Genomic DNA, 19,490 nt, shown 5'->3' on the forward strand with positions numbered 1-19,490 from the left:
AGTTGAAGTCCCAAAGCCGGTGTCATGAGCAATCCAGTCCCCCCGAGCAATTCTGCCCCCCTAGGACCCCGCGTAATTCCATTGGCTGAAAAAACTCCTCATGGGTAGCCTTTGTAGCGCCTTATTACAATTCCTTCAAAATTTCGTGATGATTTATATCGTTAGAATGTTGTTAAAATTACAATTGGTCTATTTTAAATTATCCGTTTAATATAGTAGTATATAACTGATGCTCTAGGTGGTGAGATCTACCAAATCTCGTTCTTAGATTTTTTTTAATTAGCTTAACGTGACGTACCAGCTTAGCATACAGCTATCGGGTAAAATAGCTTAACACAAACACCAGTTGCACTCACCGTAATAACGTAATGTCATTTTTTTAATCCTGAGGTTTAAAAAAATATGTTTCACGTTCAGATAACTTAGTAATCAATAACATAAAATTGAAATGTGTTTTTGTTGTGTAAGGCAATTAATTGGGTTTTAGGCGATTACGTGTGTCATTACGTGCTGCTCACGTGTTTGCAACATGAATATTAGTTCATTAATTATATTATTTTTGTAAGCTTTTATTTTAAAAATATTTTGTATGCTTCTATTTTGTAAAAAGTACCTAGCTTGCTACACCACTAACGCAGCTTCGATTAGCCATTAGCATCAAGATATCGCGATGACAAGTTTTTGACCAGGCATTACTGCTAGGTACCAATTGGGGTCCTAGGGGGGCAGAATTGCTCGGGGGGACTGGATTGCTCACGACACCGGCAGGATGCAATTGAGCAAGGCACCTGTTTCTCATTGCTCCCCGATAGGTGCTGCAGTGATATCTGCCCATTGCTGTGTGTCTGAGTGTGTGTCTGTGTTCATGACCTGCAGTGGGTGTGTTTACTACTGACTGGATTGGTTAAATGCAGAGGTCATTCCAAGTATAGGTTACCATACATTGGTCATTATGTTACTTCCGCCTTATAGTTTGAAATGAATGGAGTACTACTTGCATTATTAATGTAAGAAATAAATTTGAATACTCAATGTAGCTTCATTCTCAATACTAACTATATTTAAAAAACAAGCTTTGTTCTTTGCTTTTCTGTGTTCTTTTTTCTGTTATAGTTAAAGCTGCTTTGGAACAATTAACAATTGTGGAAAGTGCTATATTGAATTAAATTAAATAAAAAGCCCAAATTGTTGTTTGACAAGGAATTGATGATTTTGTTGCATCTTATATGAGAATTTCTGTCTAAAATTGACTTAATTGGTAATAGAGATCAATTCAAATATATAGCTAAAGGTATCCTTAAAAGAATCATTTTCAAACATAACACATAGAAATGCATTTGATAACATTTCTTATACTCTAATACAGTACAGAAAATGTTTAGGCTACAAACAAATCATTTATGAAATCCAGGCTAAATTTCCCTTATTTTTAAATCACAATGTTGCCAAGCCTATGTTAACAGTGCACAAATTGTGTTTACTGTACAGAATACAAACATGCCAGCATTTTATGATTTATTAGTATTTTAATTTAATTTTATTTTAGACACTACTTGCCATTGCAAATGAAGAATGACCCTAATCAACTAATCAACAACCTAATAGTAAAATCCTTATGCTGGGAAATTTTGGATGAAGTCCAATAGGAAGTGATCATCCCCATTCCCTTGGAAGCTCAAAACTTTTGGGGGCGGTTTCCCATACGGGGCTTAGTTGAAGTCAGGACTAGACCTTAGTTAAATTATGTCATTTTAAAAGCATAATTTATAAATAATATTACTGGTGTGCATCTTGAGACACAACACTTGCACTGATAAGATATGCCAGAGCAAGTTGTTTTCGAACAAGACAACACATTCCGGTCTTGGTATGACCAGCATGGGATGCTAGTAGTGCTGATGACCACCAGCACCAAACCAGCATGGGAATTATGCTGGTGGTCACCAGCAACCCAGTACCAAAACACAACATTTTCTGGTATGCTGTTCAGCGGGGTGGCCTTTAATGTTTTTATATATATATATATATATATATATATATATATATATATATATATATATATATATATATATATATATATATATATATATATTATTAGTTCATTGTTTTAGTTTAGACCTGGCCCTTCTGTTGTAACGTAAGCTGTATTGTTGTAGCCATGTTGTTTGTACATGGCAAATTCCTTAAATAATTTTCTAGTTTTAAAAAAAATCTATTTTGATCAGGCAGTCTCGGGGACATCTCTACATTGTTTACTCGCTGCTGGATTCGCAGAGGGCGGCGATGAGCTGGTTAATGTTTACTCTGAGTTCAGGCCGTCAGTGGCCGAGTGCTTTTACCAAACTGATTCGCTGTTATATGTCTTCAGAGAGCTGCACAGGTTCAATGGTAAGACGTATTAATTTATTTTAAAATGTTAAAAAGGAGTCCACGCTGACACGCTTACCTCGGCTGAGGACCCAACCGACCAATCAATCAGACACTTCCGCGTGAACGCGCTGTGGTCGAACTAGAACGACAGGCGATTATATTCGCGCACCTGCAGCATCGCAGATTACAAAGAGAGCGTTTGTTAGCGTATTAGTATTGTTAATATTAGTGTTTGTGTTTTATTTACATTTTATTTCAAATACATGTAATAGCACTTGCGAAGTGCAGCATAACTATGTTTATAAAGAAATGTAAGTTAGTTGTCTGTATTGAACCTGTCCTGAAAGAACTAACGATAAGGTGTTTTAAAAAAAACACACCAGTTCACAGTTTTTGACCTGTGGTGTTTTTAGGATTGAGTAAGCATTATTATAAAATAACAACAGTTACAATATTTATTCACTTTATTGAACATGTTTTTCTTTGTAGAGGTTTTTATTTGAAATTTAGTAAATTAGAAACAAACACGCACGATAATCGTCTTTGCATCATTCCAGTCATATAGCTTTGTACTTGTAGGTACTTTATATTTACAATATAGCTGGACCAATACACGATGATATTTTTTGCCGTTTTGTCAACATTTATAACCCTGCTGATCCACTAGATGGCGCAAAGAGACTTAAAGAGTGACCCATTTAAACTAACACGTTTGTACAAAATACATGATGACCTATGAGGTGACTTTTTGGAAAGCGAGAAGCTTTTAAAATTACATTGTGCATTGTTTTTATTTAGTTTTTTATGCATTGCTCGTACATTTTTACTCTGCTATTTTTATTTTGACTGTAATGAAAATAATTAAAGTTTAAGGAAAAATATGTTTTTCCTAAAAGTAAATGGGAAACATACATGCTTTTCCATTAAACAAAATCTTTTTAATAAACACATAAATATGTTAAGTAAATAAAGTCAGTATAAAGTTGGGTTTTTGGACTATAGATTTTAATGTTAAACAAAAAATGGCACAATGTGTAACATCTTCAAAGTTGTTACCTTTTTTTAACAAATTGGGTAAACAGTGAGTCCAATTATGTTTAAAAATATCATTAAAGAAACACATCATTATCATTTGTTATCTTGTGTAGAGCTAAAAACTGTACATTTTACTTCATTTAACTGTTAAATTAAATGTAATATTTTTAATCTTTTACAGGTTTCAACTCTATATATCAAGTTTTTTTTTTTAGAGGTTAGCAATTAACAGGTTTTTACCATGGCATTTAAAAAAAAACATTCCCCTGGTAAAATTAAGATTTTTTTTTACACTGGATGGTTGTCCCAATTAGAAATTATAGGCTTACATTTCTCAAAGTTGTAACATCCTTTTTTACAAAAATTGTAGCGCTGCTTGCCTGCATTAGTTAAAGCTCAAACCGTTTAACCATATTTGAAAGTCTACTTGAGGCACAAAGGCATTGAAATTTTGTCTAGTGCTTAGTAAACTCCTCAAACAACCGATATAATAACAAATAAATAAATAAATAATAGATTACAGTAGAAGTACTTTTCAAACATGATGCCATTTAGGAAGTAATCGGTGTGTGTTTGGTAGAGTTTTCGTCACATGGATGCCCTTGTGCAGTGCATGATGATTAAGTATGATGAATAGGCTTACAATAATTTATTAAATCGTGATCTTTACATTTACCCAGGCCACAGACTGGCTGTCGCCGGCTGAGAGAGAACAGTTTCTCATGGAGTTAAAAGCCACGGGCTGGGTGGAAGTAGATGATCGAGATGCTCTATACAAGGAGCTACACTTCAAGACCTTTAACCAGGTTTGTCGCCCAAAACAACTCTTCAAATTCAAAACAATTGTTATGCTTTAAAGTCGTCTTCTTGTGTCGTGTAATCATTTCTTTAGATGTCTCTAGTATGTGCAGACAATAATTGCTGCAGTCTCTCGTCTGTTCAAATAAAGCTGGATATCTCTTGAATCCAGTGCACTTTCTTCTTTCTTTTTACTGAATATTCTTCAAATTGGCATTGAGTTTTTCAGGGATGTTGTGGTTAAATGGCTTTTACAGAGAGATTCAGCAGCTCTGTTTCAACAGGAAAACCTAAATACCTATAGTCTATTAGTTGCAGGTGTAAGCCAGACCACATCTTTTTGGAAAATCTTTTTTAGAAGTATGTATTGTTGTTTTGCTTTGAGCAAAACAGCCCAAACATACAAAAATAGCTTTACTTTAGCTAAAGTTACTGTTCTTCTTTTATTCAGAAGTGGAGTGTCACACCGAGATTGGTTTTTGATTACAAAAGCACTACAGTACGTGCTTGTCTTTATGTGAGAAGCGCTAGGCCACACTTTGCCTGCCCCCCTTTTACTCTTTAAACCCCCATCCCCCCCAAACTCCTGACTCGTGTCAGTCTGTATTACTGTGATTGAGAGCAGAGCTGTGCTTGGCATCAATTGAAGTTTTGATCAAAATGATTTCTTTCACAAACAATCAAATTGGTTAAAATGTTTCATCTGCCTCAGAAAACCACTAACTATCCCATCAGTCTGTATGTTCCTCTTTTACACTGACTTTGTTTGCTTCTCTATGTAATACTGACCTCATAGTTTTCCATGTGCACATCTCACTCAGAGTTATTTTTTCTTCTGCATGTAGTTAATTTTCTGTTGGCCTTGCATCCTTTATGTCCTGGCTTCACTCTGGACTTTACATAGCAAATAAGGTCTCTAAAGCAACATTATTGTTTAATATCACGTACATTGGGAATTCAAATGTTATCGCAATCCTTTTGTTTGAGCAGCCCAGCCGGGTCTCGTATCACACCGGTGTTGTGTACCTTATTTTTGATGCTGCTGGTGTGCAGTAAATACACATTGTTTATTGAATCTCAGCAAGCAACCCATCTGTTGAAGTTTCTTTGTGACATGTCAGAGCATTTTAATATTTATGTTTCATTAATCTCATGAAATCACATTTGTTAGTGGGATCAACACTGTTATATTTGTTGGATTTTTATTTCTTGTCCACATGAAACACTTGAGTTGTTTGGCTCTGTTTCATTGATGTATGACTAAAGCAGAAACCAATTGAGGAAATCAAATTCCTGCTATTGCTATAGCAGTCACCGTGTTTCAGACCGAAGAGAACAATTTTAATGATCGGCACTCGCACAAAAATCAGCTACCGAGTTTAGAACCAAACGTTGCTTTGTGCTTATTGATAAATGTTTATTTCATAATATTTCATTTTTTAGGAATAGACAAAAATTAAGACACTTTATAATTTTTATTGTTAGATAGTCCTCTGAAGTTTTAATGGGGAAAGCCAGCTACTATTCATGCTACTGTAGGTTTGTTTTATGTTAGATAGGACAGTTTACAAAGTTCTCACAATATAAGTGCGTCTCTCATGCTCTGAAAAAGCAAGTCATGTGTTTGTAGAAAGTAATAATCATGTCCTGAACGTGAGAAACTACACTAACATTGTGTCACATGTAGTAATGTGGTCTCATAAAATAAACGTAACATTACATTCGCTAACATTACATGAAGTAACATTAGAGGTTGTGTTTGTTTATTTCTGAAGGTATGACACCACATTCATTTCATGCTTTAAAGGGAACTTTGTTGAAGCCGCCTCCATAATCCAATCTGTCTACGTTTAGGCGTAGCTGGAAGATCCTGTGTCCATAAGCCCTATATTCCACTACAAAAAACCGACCTGTACATATCAGGCACATGTGTTCGAAACTACGGCCATATTTACGGCCTCATCCAGTGTTTTATGACAATCATGCCGTAATAGCACAAAATGCCCCTAAAGTGGTGTGTAGGGAAACATGCGCGCTGGTCCTGTGGCGGTGGTTCTGATTGTTTGAGATGAGGGCCTGTAACATGTCAAGTCTAATTACCTGAACTTTTGACAGAGTAAAAGTGGCTGTGGGCTGAGGCGTTGGCTACGCACAATACAAAGTAAACAAAAGACCCAGAGAACGATGGTCCTTGACCTCTTTTGAGTGGGAGTCAGAGACAGTGCTCCGGGTCCGCTCTATTGTTTCCGCTTCTTGTCCTTAAGTGTTGAGAACGAGATTTTAAGTTTTTTTGAACATTTCAACAAGTGATAGGGTACTTTTCTTATCAAATTTTAAAAACCGCACATTCAGAACTAGAAGAATTCTTTTTGAAGAGATCAAAGATTATTAAAACCTTGTTGTTATGTGTTTTTTACCTGTCAGAAAACTGTGATAGACATAAAAAGCAAACATTTTGAAACAAATTATGCTTTGCTATTTAATAATGATCAATAATCTTAATGAAAGTTGAGCAAACGCAGGCTACATGCTTAAATTGGTGGTGGAATCGAGTTTCAGGATTCTGTCAATCACTTTAATTGGATAACAGGACGGTTTTCTTGATAGATAATTCGATAAAATAGCCGATTGTGTTACATCACGTGTTAGTGAATAAATTCCCCAAATTGCTTACAATATCCTCGGCTCTGTAATTTCCTCTTTTTTTTTTAAGTACCTCGGTTTCATTACGAGAGAATTTGGCCAAGCCCATGGATCTCTCTGCAAAGATTGAAACTTGTGTACAATGCTGCTTCAGTTGACTTAATTAGCTAAGGAAGTATTTAAAGGCTTAATTGAGATTGCAATGGGAAATTGCTCTAAAATGGCCAGTGCGTTTTTTTTCTTGTTCACGGCAGCTTCGGCTTGCGCAGGGTCTTGCCTTCCTTTGGAGTCGTGTTGAATAACAGCGGATTGCTTTTGATTGAAACATACAAATAAGAATAGAAATATGATGTTTGGGTTCACTTGTGAAACTTAAGTTTAGTTTTAGGGTTTTTTTTGCACAATAATGGTCGTTGACCATACTGACGTGCAGATCTATTAAAAAGAACACTAGACAATACAATAGTAATAAGATAGATAGACAATTACATAGAACATAACATGCAAAGGATGTCTCACAAATGTAAGGCCTTCTCTAACAAGTAGATTTTAAGTTTTGCTTTAAACTGAGACACTGTTGTGATTTCCCTTATAGATAACGGTGGCCTATTCCATAATTTGGGTCCGCATTGGCAAAGGCCCGGTCTCCCTTTCTTTTTAATCGTAACCTGGGAACCTTCAACAGATTCTGTCTTGATGACCTTAAACATTTAGCAGATATATTAACAGTCACAAGTTCAGATATATTAGAAGAAACTTAAAGACTCTTCTGTAGTTACATCGTGTACTAAGACAAACGAAAAATGTAAAGTTGCGATTTGCCATATCTGCCTAGAAAATTGCAACTTTTGTCGGTCTTAAGTTTTAAATAAGAAAAATATCACAACTCTTTATTTTATTTTTGAGCGTAATGCTAATGGTCTAATCAGATTCAATGGATTGTGCTTAGCTATGCTAAAAGTGGTACCACCAGACCCGGAGATCAGCTGAATGGATTCCAAAACGGTAAAAATCAAATGTTTAACTCTAGGGGAGCTGGAAAATGAGCATATTTTCATAAAAAGTAGAGTGTCCCTTTAAGCTGTCTGTTGTCTTTTCTCAGGCGTTTGGCTTCATGTCTCGAGTGGCTCTACAAGCAGAGAAGATGAACCATCATCCAGAGTGGTTCAATGTTTATAACAAGGTAATTATAACTTTGTAATGTTTATACATGTTTATCGTGAATATGGTGTTGTTTTGCAAGAGGTCTTTGAGTACTGCATTCATACAACAAATAATAACTACATTAGGTATTGTATAGCTCTAAAGAAAAAGTGGAGAGCCTTGTAAAATAAAGATTTGGAAAAAGATTACATTTTTATTTTACTTTGTAAAATAAGTTGCACAGGGCTGTACAGTATGCCTTATACACTGCAAGGAATTGCACACAACTCTATTTATTAAAGTGGCTTCACTAAAAGCTCTTCTCAATGTGTTGATTCTCATTAATATTTGTTACACTATAGAAATGAAAAGAGATCTGTTAGTATTGGCTACATTAATTACTGTTTTTCAGGTGCAGGTCACTTTAACGACACATGACTGTGGAGGACTGTCAAAGAAGGACATTCGACTTGCCAAATTTATTGATAAGGTGGCACTGTCCTTGTAGCCATTTTTACAATTGTCTTTATTGGGACACAACATTTTCAAAAGGATTAATAACATTTAAAGGTTACAACTGATGTTAACTATCATTTTTTTTATTATGAAATAAATTATTTTTGCACTTGAAATGAAAAGTTGATTTTTTTATATTTTCATTTGGATTTCCTCAGTTTAACCATGTTGTGACATCCTTGCTTTGGATATGGTCAGCCATTTCAAGAGCAGACAAACCAGATAATCAATTAGAAACTGGGAATTATCCAAGCAATACGAAGTCTGTCAGCCCCCAATTATGAGTTACATAAGCCCTCAACTGTTAAGGAAATATGGTAAGAAGCAGCATTCGTGTAATTAAACAGAAACATGATTGGTTGGGAAAATACAGTACGGTACATGTGGACAGTTCAACAGATGTCTTTATAGAACTTTATCAGATCCTTCATAAACTGTAAGAGCATGTATGTCATTTATAGTCACTGAAACAAAGCCATTATGCTCACAATAATTTGAAACAGTCAGTGGATCTGTTAAGGAAAGGAATGAATTATGAATGGAGTTTTTTGCAAAGAGAGGCCTTTTTGATTTCACCATCTACAACTCTTAACATTTCCTGGAAGGAACGTATCTTGTAAACATTTTGGTTTTCTTTTAATTATAATTTTTAGTTTTTTAAAGAAAACTAGTGTTTTTGTGAATATTGTTCATACCTTGTAGTTATTTAAAATACACTTGCAGTCTGTTTGAAACCATGCCACACTATGCAGCCATTTTGCTAAAGGTGTGCTGTGGCTATTTTTAAATCCCCATGTGTCAACATCATAAACTGCTTACAATGAAAACTGTGTTTGTATTATTGTAATTTGTGTACACATATTTATGATTACCGTAAGAATACACATACTGAAAGCTGAAGGTTTCCAGAAGTTTACTGTTTTCAAAACGTTAAAAAAAAACTCTTTCAAAAATATGCCTACATAAGCCAGGTCGTAGAGTGGTTGAAGCCCAACATGAGATTACATATTGTAGCCTATTGTGTTAAATGTTTACTATAAGACAGCATTGTAAAGCTGATTAACAATGCAAAATGTGAAAAGCGCTATAGAATTATATTACTATTTTCCTTTTTATGAGAGCTATACATATGGTCATTAGCTGGATCAACAGGATCTACTTTTCAGCTCCACTGCATGATGATGGGGCCAAGATCAACCTGGTAGACCTTGATTAAGTAAAGCTGACGGACCTCCTTAAACTGATAACAACTTTGCTACTTTTTTTCAAGAAACCCATTGATTTGGCAATACACAAGCCAAAATAGAACATCAAAAGTAACTGATACTTTATAGGCTAAACTAGGGCACAAATGGGACAGCCATCTTGGTAATACTCCTGTGCATCTAGTTTTTATGTAAACAATATACCAAATAAATATGCCTCCTTTTAGCTTAAATGGGGAAAGCTATTAATCATTTTAATGGTGTAAATATGATCTAATTGCTGTCAATTCAGTCGTTGTTCTGTTTTACTGTCCATCAGTCACTATTTATGGATAGTGATTTCAACATTTTATAAGGACAATAAAGTAGCATAAAATTAGTTTGATGGTATGCTATAATTTAAGTCTATGAGGCTGTAAGAGCTTATATGAGGAACAGACCCAAATACATTGTCCTTTCTGATGATATTTCCTCTGATTTGCTGATTATTTGATGCTTCGTGCTGAAATGTTAGCTTTAACCAATTTGATAAGAAAGCTGGTGACTTTTTTTAATCGTACTGAATGACTGGATACCTGATCTCCTGTATGGACTTATGTTGCACCTTCATGATTACTGACTATACATGTGTGGAGGTGATTTTACTCTGTTATGACTACAAATTAATCTAAAACAATTCTGTAAGGCCTGCAATCTGAATTTGCCTTGGCATATTATTAAACTGAAAAACAACAAAACATCAAAAAGGCACAGTTATGCCTCAACAAGTTTAATGAATTTACTCTTTACAGAAAGCCAGCAAACCTTGGAGAATGTGGTAAAACAGAGGTAACAATGGAAAACCGCTATATTTTATTATTTGTTTTTATGAAATCTGTCTGAATGAAATTTGTAAGGACTCTAGGGATTGTTTGTTAATAAAAAGTCATGCTTGCAAACACTCACAGCTGTCTAGTGTTGATGTTTATCCGTAATATTTAAATGTCTGTTAATCGAGATTAAAGGGTCAAAGCAACTATGTCCTATGGATGTACATTTTTCTTATTTTTATCATAGCTTGGCTACCGAGTAATCAAGCAGTCAAGCAGAGTTTTAAATAATAATAATAAAATACGTTTATGAACAGTCGTTAGCTACTGAGTAAAAATCAAGCAGAGTTTTAATAATAGTAAAATACGCTTATGAACAGCCGTTAGAAATGTCTTTATTTCAGGCCTGAAACAATTATTTATTTCTTGTTTTTAATATTTTTCTGTATGTATTTCTATTTTTTCATCTCCATTCTCCATTGTTTGTTTAATTGATGTCAAAGTATGTAAGCAGTGTTGATGATATTCATCATTATAAGATTTTGCTTTGTACACCTCACAAAGTGTACATTTCTGTTACAGCTTTAACTTTCAATCGAATAATAGTTCTGAAACGGATACTCAAATTTAGAGATGGAGAAGCGTTAAAAGATGCTCTTAAATACAGATTACAGATTAGTATTAGTATATTGAAAAAATATTGAGAGGACTCGTGTCCGACTAATGTGTCCTTCACAGACATCCACTGAAAACACAGCAGAAGCAAGATAACACCTTAAAAAAAGTGAATAACTCATTCTTAGCAGTGCTATCGCAAAACAACTTGGTTAATCATTCCCTTCAGACAGGATAACAGCCAGTTTTGTGAGTCTATAAAAGTAAGTTGCTTCAGGGTTAGTAGATAAGCAAGTATTTAGAAATGTGACTTTATGTTTGGCGATTTCCTCTTTATTGTCTGACTGGAAATGTTGTTTAAATATATAAAAATAAAATACTATTGCTCTTTGCAGTTTCAGATATATTTTGCGAGCGGTGGTAGATGTAATGATTTTACTGCATTAATGGCTTGTACTGGAATGTTTAAAATAAAATGTTTTAACGCTATTAAATGTTACTTCAACGCAGTGTTGTATTATCGCGTTTTAGATCGTATAAATGGTTTCTTTGGTGCGATATGAGGATTTCGAAAAATGTATAAATCACACGAATTGTATATCAACCATTGCAGGATGTAAGAATTCTGATAGCAATTATAATATTATGACTGCCACTGTCTTTATACGAAGAGTCATATTATCTTCCTTTTCCACCCCTTTGTTTTTCTTCCAGCAGAATTACTACACAATTACACTGTAATATCTCACATTGCTAAGTACAATGATAGTTGTATTTTATCCTCCTATAAGACCACATACGTGGACATCACATTTTTTTGTTGTTTGCATCATGATACTTAATTCTGTGTAAATGGAACCTGTTGTACACAAACATGGGCAATTACACTGCCTCACTGTTCAAAGCAAAATATTATGTATTTTTTTCTTCCAAAATAGATGGTAGAAATCTGAAACAAAAACAAAGCTCAAGTCTTAGAATGTTGAAACATAAACATACATAAAACATGAGTTTTATTTCGAGAGAATGTAATTAAATATACACATATGCATTTTAAAGTAAATCGAAGTCCATATTGAATTTTTGTTTATTGTCACAAATTTGTAGCAGCTCTACACCGAAATTATGAATTTTGAAATTATGCAAGGTGGTAAAAACACAAAAAAGACTACAATTAGAAAAATAAGAACAGGTAATGAAAGGAAAACGGTTATAAAATATATGTTAGTGTTGTTCAGTCAAAAATGCTGCACGCAATATAGCACTGTTATTGTTGTTGTTTTATTGTTTATACATTTCATCGCTTGTAAATACTGTAAAGGCAATGAATGAACAAATAAACTCTGTCGCATCCGCTCTTAAGCAAATAATGAAAAACAAAATCCAATATGACCCACCACACTTCAAATTTAAAAACAGGCCTAACCGAGACCTTATGGCTTGGGATCATTAAAAAATCTGTTTTGCCATAAGGGAAAAGTTAGTTATCAAATGTACAATCTTAAATGTAAAGTGTCAAAGTATGAATTTCTTAAGAAAATAAAGAAGATTGATTTTGGATTAGTAATTAAACGTTGATATCGCACACATTGTCTTCTTATCATGATCGATTAGAATAGTACACACATTCGCTTGACTGCATATCAATGATTGATTATCTGACAAGATATTGTTCATCGGCAATTTACGCACAATAAATTAGACCTGGATGTAATTTATACTGGGCTGAAAACAAGCATCAACTATAACTTAGAGTTACAATAATCATGTTACAAAATGATTTCAGAAGCTTTTCCTGTATAAAGACGCGATAAATAAATATCTATTCTAAATAACTTGAAAACAAAATTGATCATACACACAGCTTTTGTTGTGCTGATAATTGAATGTATGTTTTTTCCACGAATAATTAATTCATTAGACTATATTTCCGTAACCACTCGTCAAAATAACTCGATCTAACTTACATTACACCACACATCGGCCAGAAAGAAAAACAATTGTGGTTAAATGCTATTTGCTTTTTTTTAAAACCTACTAGAAAATTTCTCGACGTAAGAAAAACGTTTTGTTTAAACAAATGCAAATTAAGAATACCACTGCATTAAAATTTTTACGTTTTTAGCAATAGTGGTAGCGATTAAACGCCTTTTGTAAATTCGGTTTTTGCAGTGAATGTAGTTTTAATGTAATGTTCTATTGAAATATACCTGATAGCAGTCCTGTCATTGCTTTGTCATTGTGATGTCCAGACAGTTTGTTTGACTTTGGTAATGGGTTAATTAACGTGTCCTTGAGGAGGCATGTAAATACTGCGTGAATTCATTCTGGTTTAACTAAAGCCAAATAAAAATGACCATTAACACGGGTCGACCTTTTAGGAAATAAAAGGCATTATTATCAGTTAAAAAGGTATCAGAAGTATTAGGCAAACAATCAGGAACGACAGGATCCCAACACAAACAGTCAGACAATGTTTGAAAAGCACGAAAAGGAATTCCTGTATTGATTCTCACGTTTGTCCCCCATTTTCTAAACTCTGATGTGGGTCTATCTGGCTACTTTGGAAACGATTAAGGCTAAAAAAGTGTTTTTTGAGGTAAACACTGATACATTGATACATTAAATGGACAATGGCACCTGGAATTTCATACATTAAGTTGGTTCCATTCTAATTTATCGTAATCACAATCGAAGAGAAAGAGAAAATAGTTTAGCACACTCGGTTATAAGAATATTAAAGCTAAACGCGTTAAATCTACATAAACTCGGAAAATAAAACGAAAAAATCATTATATAAAATATTTTGCTGTGTACCCCAGCAAAAAAAGTATGTCAATTTTGTTTCATATAATTAATATGTTATTTACACGATGACCTGCCTAATTCTTCTGATAAATAGTTTCAGAAATTATTTATTTTGAGATTTATTTAAACATTATTATAAACATATAAAACACAGTTTTCAATCAACAGGAGTACAATATAAAGCTATAGCTTTGTTATTTAGTCTACACATTCATATGATTTTAAACCAAAACATTTTTTCACTCGGAATAAGCATGCGGTAAGTTTATTGAAGCAACCAAACAACTACGAGAAGATGGACCACACAACCTCTGCATGAGACATGCAAGTGCACAATACTCACAGACACAATTTAAGTAGTAGGCTATCTAGGCCTACAATAAACACGACGTCCTAGTAACAGGTTTGTGTTTGTTCCCATAAAAAGCACCCAGTCATTTTCAAATGGTGCAAATGTTCCATTGTTCCACGTTTATATAACCTATGCTATATTTACATTGTGTAACTTTAACATGTCTTCATAATGTCAAATCCCCAAATCTGGACAATTAAATTGTTGTGCAAGTTTAGGTAAACACAGACAATCCGCATAATCCCTTTGGAAATGCCGATTGCATCAAATCCAGTATGGTTGTCCATTGTTCATGTATCCATTTATTGGTATGTAATTCGCAGGTTGGTAATTCGTCAACTATTGTATTGGCATGCGTTAAGACCAGAGCCAGGACTCTGCAAACCGCTATATCCAAAAGATGGATGCTGCTTGGATTTCAGTCTTAACGTCGCAAGGCTGGAATTGCAAGTGTCCCTGTACACACTGTAAGGTGAGCCAGGAGGCCCATACGGACATGTGGACGAACTCATGGCCGAATTTATTGAGGAGGTCCCGATGCCGTTTAGATTGCCGATGTTATTTAGACCTGTTGCTGACATGCCGGGCACGGCAGAATGTCCCATCCCGGATGCCATAGTCATGGATGAGATTGAGCTTGGAGCTGAGAACATGGACTGGGATGTGAGGGGACTCATAGAGTTAAAAAAAGTAAAGTTCTTAGTGGCCAGTGGGCCTGTCGCGAGTCCTTTGTTGGTCCAGTTGTTGTAGGTGTATGCAGGATAGACATCATCGTAAGGTTGCATTAAACCGCTGAACTGGGGTAGATAGCTGTTCTTACACAAATCCATTTGCTGGTTGCGCTCTCTCTTTCTCCATTTCGCCCTTCGGTTTTTAAACCAGACCTGTGTAAAACACAGCAAATTTTGCATTTATTAGCCAAGTATAAAATAATCTTAAGACATGCTAGAACCTCGCTTTACTGCTAGGGCGCAGACATTTATCATTTATTGTATAAAACACTTTGACGCAGCGCATTAGTAATCTATTTAGCTCAAGCCTATAACTTCATTAGACCTTTATCGCGTGCATAACATTTATTTTCTTTTTGTTTGAGTTGTAGAATTGTAGATGTAATTAAATTGAGTATGTTATAATGTATTAATTAGACATTGGCGGTAAAACATTCAAAGGGCTACCTCGAATTTCGAAAATCTGCGATGTTTTTTTTTCCATATCAAAAACCAAAAGGCATGTCAAACATACAATTTTAACTACAGAAGAATGTAAAGGAGGCTCAAGTAAATGTCTCATATATACATTGCAATATATATTTAACCAATTTCAAAACCTCCGTCTTTTCTAAACATATTAATTCCCGATCTGTTTATTAACAAAATTTGGAGCAAAATCTGTTTTTAGAATTTAAATGCAATGAAATGTACACTTCCTAATATAGCCTACATTACGAATTTCTGAGAAAAAGTCTACATCAAGATATTCTAATAGTTTCAGCAATTTCATTAAGCTTCGTAACTGAATAAGAACATATCAAATTAATAAAAAGATGAACGTAACCGAGAAAAATACACCGACAAATTGAATTGAAATATATAAACAATGCGCCAAATGCCTTTGAAACATTTCCTCTATTTATGAGTGATTTATTTTCAATGCATTATCATCCCCTCCACTGAAATGAATTAGATAGTTTAGAATTGTGTCTTAAATAGTTTCAACATAAAAAGAACATATGCAAATGCTCAAAAAAAATGCGCATTGCCTGGTTCATTACTTCTAAGATGTTTTAGATGGTTCATCTATTCTCTTACCCGGACTCGGGCCTCTGTGAGGTTAGTCCACACCGCGATCTCCTCTCTGGTGCTCATGTCTGGATACCGGTTCCTCTGGAAAGTAGCTTCCAACTCCTGCAGTTGCTGGCTGGTGAAGTGAGTCCTCTGCCGTCTTTGTTTCTTTTTCTTTGATTCGTCCGCGTTTCCATCGTCACTCCTTTGCTCGACAGATCTCTCCTTTTCTGGGGAGACCGAATCTTAATTTATATCTACGCAGTGCTGAGGCACATATATTTTTCCAGCAGCATTTTGAAGCAGTTGCAGGCGGACAGAGGTGCTTGGGTGCTGTGGACGGCCAAGCCAATACAATCCGAAAATATGCTCAAAGAAACTCTTTTTCACAAACGAGATCTGAGACAAGATTAAATAAAATATTTTACAGCACAATTTTTGTTCTAACAAATATACAGGAGCCTATTTTTATATTTTGTATTATATATATATTTGAATAGGTCCATCTGTTGGTGAGTCTTTTAAGGAAATATTTCTACATATATCTCTATAATTACATTGCTTTTGTTCGTAAACAGACATATTTACATATCAATAAATTACATTTCAATAAATATTCGATTTAGAATGCAGATCGTGTATCATTTAAACCCGGCCTGTACCCTAAACACTAAGGTTATGGTGTGACATTAGGTAGGAAGAAATCGTCTAAGCTGTTCATAGGGGTATTTCTATGTAATAAAACAAACATACAAAATCCACAACTTATGTAAATGTATGTTTTAAGTAGGAAAAATATTGCATAAACTCATATGTATACACATCCTTTACCTGCTGTTTCATTATCAGAAGACTCGCTGCTGGTGTTTTCCACAGTCTCTCGTGTGCTGGTGCTTCTCGGCAGATGAAACGATGAGGCCATTTCCAAAGTCATTCCACCTTTAAAACAATCATGCGTATTACAAAACTTCTTGCAGCGGTGTATACGAGCCACAATACAATAAGAAATCCACAATCATGCTCTAGTAAAAAATACGCGGACAGCGAAAGTTTGAATGCGGGTTTTTCCTTAAAAATACTAAAGGTGTATGTTTAGAAGTAAGTGTTCTGTGAACGCGAATGGAAGCGCCCACAACCGCTCACAGCATAAGGATCCACCCATCATCCCCTCCCAGCTTCCACTGTCAGTCCCACCCACAAAGTAAAATCAGTTGAATACATAGACTTCTGTCAACATTGTTCTACTTTGTGTCGCAAGAACATGGCAAGAAAAATGTTTTTTTTTTTTTTTTTTTGCTTATATAGAAATGCACTTAGGCTATAGTGTATGTAGTCTGCTTTAAACAAACAAACCAAAGGGAAAAGTGTCTATTACTTAATAAGGCCTAGGCTACATTACTGAAATTAGACTTAATTCAAGCTACCAAACACAATTTTCCCAAACATTTTGCAGTCATGTACCAAAATAAATATAAGGAATACTGTTAATTCTCTCTAACTTCTCTCATAGATTAAAACAGTATCTTATCTTTAAATAAACACATACGGGACCCTTTTGAAAAATATCAGATGTATGACAACTCCAGACTGCAACAGTTTGCATCACTAATGCTCTTACCTGGGCACTATGCAAAAGCACCCGTCTGTAAAAGTTTTATATTTAAAGTCGTTTTTATTGAGGTTATTCGGGTCCGTTCAGTATTTGAAGCACTAACCACACAAACCAACCAACCCTTACACTATCAAGTTTAATACATTTACATATAACATCTATAAAGACCATATTATTCAACGCACATCACACATGATGACTAGTTCATTCCATCTCAAGGAGATAACAGCAGAAGTGCTACAAACAAACAATATAAATGTAGAATGACTTACAGGGTCAGTTTTCAAAAAGGCTGCTTGTTTTCTTCTGTAAAAATCGTCTCCATGCAGTTAAAATATGTCGCTTCTCGAATATGTTCAAGAATATGTGTGTTGAGATGCAGCACAGACGCCAGTATCAGGTTGATGGGTTGACGTCACTCCCACTCGCTGTTCTGGGTGACGTCACAGTCTCACGTTCAAAAAGTCTAGTAGAAGAAGAGCTTCTGAAAACACGTTCAAGTGGACGGTAAGATGAACAATCTGGATATGATAGGCCTACATAAATGTAATTTTTTTAACCAGTCTCAGCCTTGTGTGTGGTTACCCTATGAGGTTATTTATATTTACATGTTTTTATACATAGACACGCATTCATACTTTACTTGTTTACCGACTATTTGTTAAATTGTAGTTTTACTCTAATGTCGTGGTGTCTTTGCAAGTCTGTTTTTGCAAAAGCAAATAAAGATCGCAGTATGCTGCATCAAAATTCTGTTACATGGTAATAAAAACTCTAAAACGTTATAGAGTAAATGTCAGCAAAGGCAGTCCTATGGTAATTATGAGAATATGCATTCAAATGAACCAATGATACGATGATTATTTTTGCTATGCCATTTAATGCTATAATTATATAGATCAAGAACGACTGTTTGCTTAACCGTTTTATAGGCTAAAGAAGGACTAAATAAATAGCCTAATCCACTGTCGATTAAATATAAAAATCGCAAAGTGCGTTAAAGAAATGTAATTTTCAATAAATTACTACAAACTAATCGCTAACGCATAAACAGAGTACCATTTTTGGTCTAAGTTCATTTCTTCTATATTTCTTAAGACATATTTTATATTAAACCACCTGCATGATGCATAACCGGTAACACTAATAAAAAGGTTATATTTGTTACCATTAGTAAATGCATTAGCTAACACGAATTAATAATAAACAAAATTTCTACAGCATTTATTAATCTTAAGTCATGGTAATTTCAGCATTTACTAATACATTTTTTAAATTAAAAGATATTTCTGTTAACATTAGTTAAGGCACCATGAACTAACATGAATGCCATTATTCATGAATAAAAATTAATTAATAACATTAACAAAGATTAATAAATGATGAAAAACTATACGGTTAGTTAATGTTTGCTAATGCATTTGTCAAATACAACCTTATTGTAAATTGTTACCGTTAGCATAAACTACTGATGCAACTATGTTATTACTAAGGTGCAGAAGGTGCAGTAAATCTCGCTCTCTTCAGTTTCTTCTGTTTTAAAATAATAATAAAATACCCCTATAAACCAAGAAAAGACCACTTAATAAATTGATAAAATATAAATAAAGAATAAAACTGAACAAGGTATAAAAAGGGAAACACCATGACAACCATCATATTTCATATTCAATCTGCAATGTCACATTACATACTTTCAGATTTCTCATGTTTTTAATGACTTAGCTACCACTGAGAACTCTAAGCCATGCAACCAATAAATTGCTGTAAGGACTTCCCACATCCCCATTAAAAAGGCAG

General features: G+C 34.4%; 2 protein-coding genes across 3 annotated transcripts; one reads left to right on the plus strand and one right to left on the minus strand.

Moving 5' to 3' along the window:
* Positions 1-2,236: 2,236 nt before the first annotated feature.
* Positions 2,237-10,314, plus strand: LOC135776763 (pterin-4-alpha-carbinolamine dehydratase 2-like). Its single transcript, XM_065287671.1, has 4 exons — positions 2,237-2,388; positions 4,086-4,211; positions 7,949-8,029; positions 8,402-10,314. Exons 1-4 carry the CDS (start codon positions 2,284-2,286, stop codon positions 8,495-8,497), a joined length of 408 nt encoding a protein of 135 aa, XP_065143743.1. The 5' UTR covers positions 2,237-2,283; the 3' UTR covers positions 8,498-10,314.
* Positions 10,315-14,025: 3,711 nt separating this feature from the next.
* Positions 14,026-18,039, minus strand: pitx1 (paired-like homeodomain 1). Of its 2 annotated transcripts, XM_065287885.1 has the most exons (4): positions 17,963-18,039; positions 16,910-17,017; positions 16,106-16,308; positions 14,026-15,178 (listed from the first exon to the last, which is right to left on the minus strand). In XM_065287885.1, exons 2-4 carry the CDS (start codon positions 17,010-17,012, stop codon positions 14,630-14,632), a joined length of 855 nt encoding a protein of 284 aa, XP_065143957.1. In that variant the 5' UTR covers positions 17,013-17,017; positions 17,963-18,039; the 3' UTR covers positions 14,026-14,629. The 2 variants fall into 2 exon arrangements, with proteins under 2 accessions (XP_065143957.1, XP_065143958.1); XM_065287886.1 differs by lacking the exon at positions 17,963-18,039 and having other exon boundaries at positions 16,910-17,047.
* Positions 18,040-19,490: the final 1,451 nt, after the last annotated feature.

Source organism: Paramisgurnus dabryanus, chromosome 18 (assembly GCF_030506205.2).
Source record: "Paramisgurnus dabryanus chromosome 18, PD_genome_1.1, whole genome shotgun sequence".
Lineage (NCBI taxonomy): Eukaryota > Metazoa > Chordata > Actinopteri > Cypriniformes > Cobitidae > Paramisgurnus > Paramisgurnus dabryanus.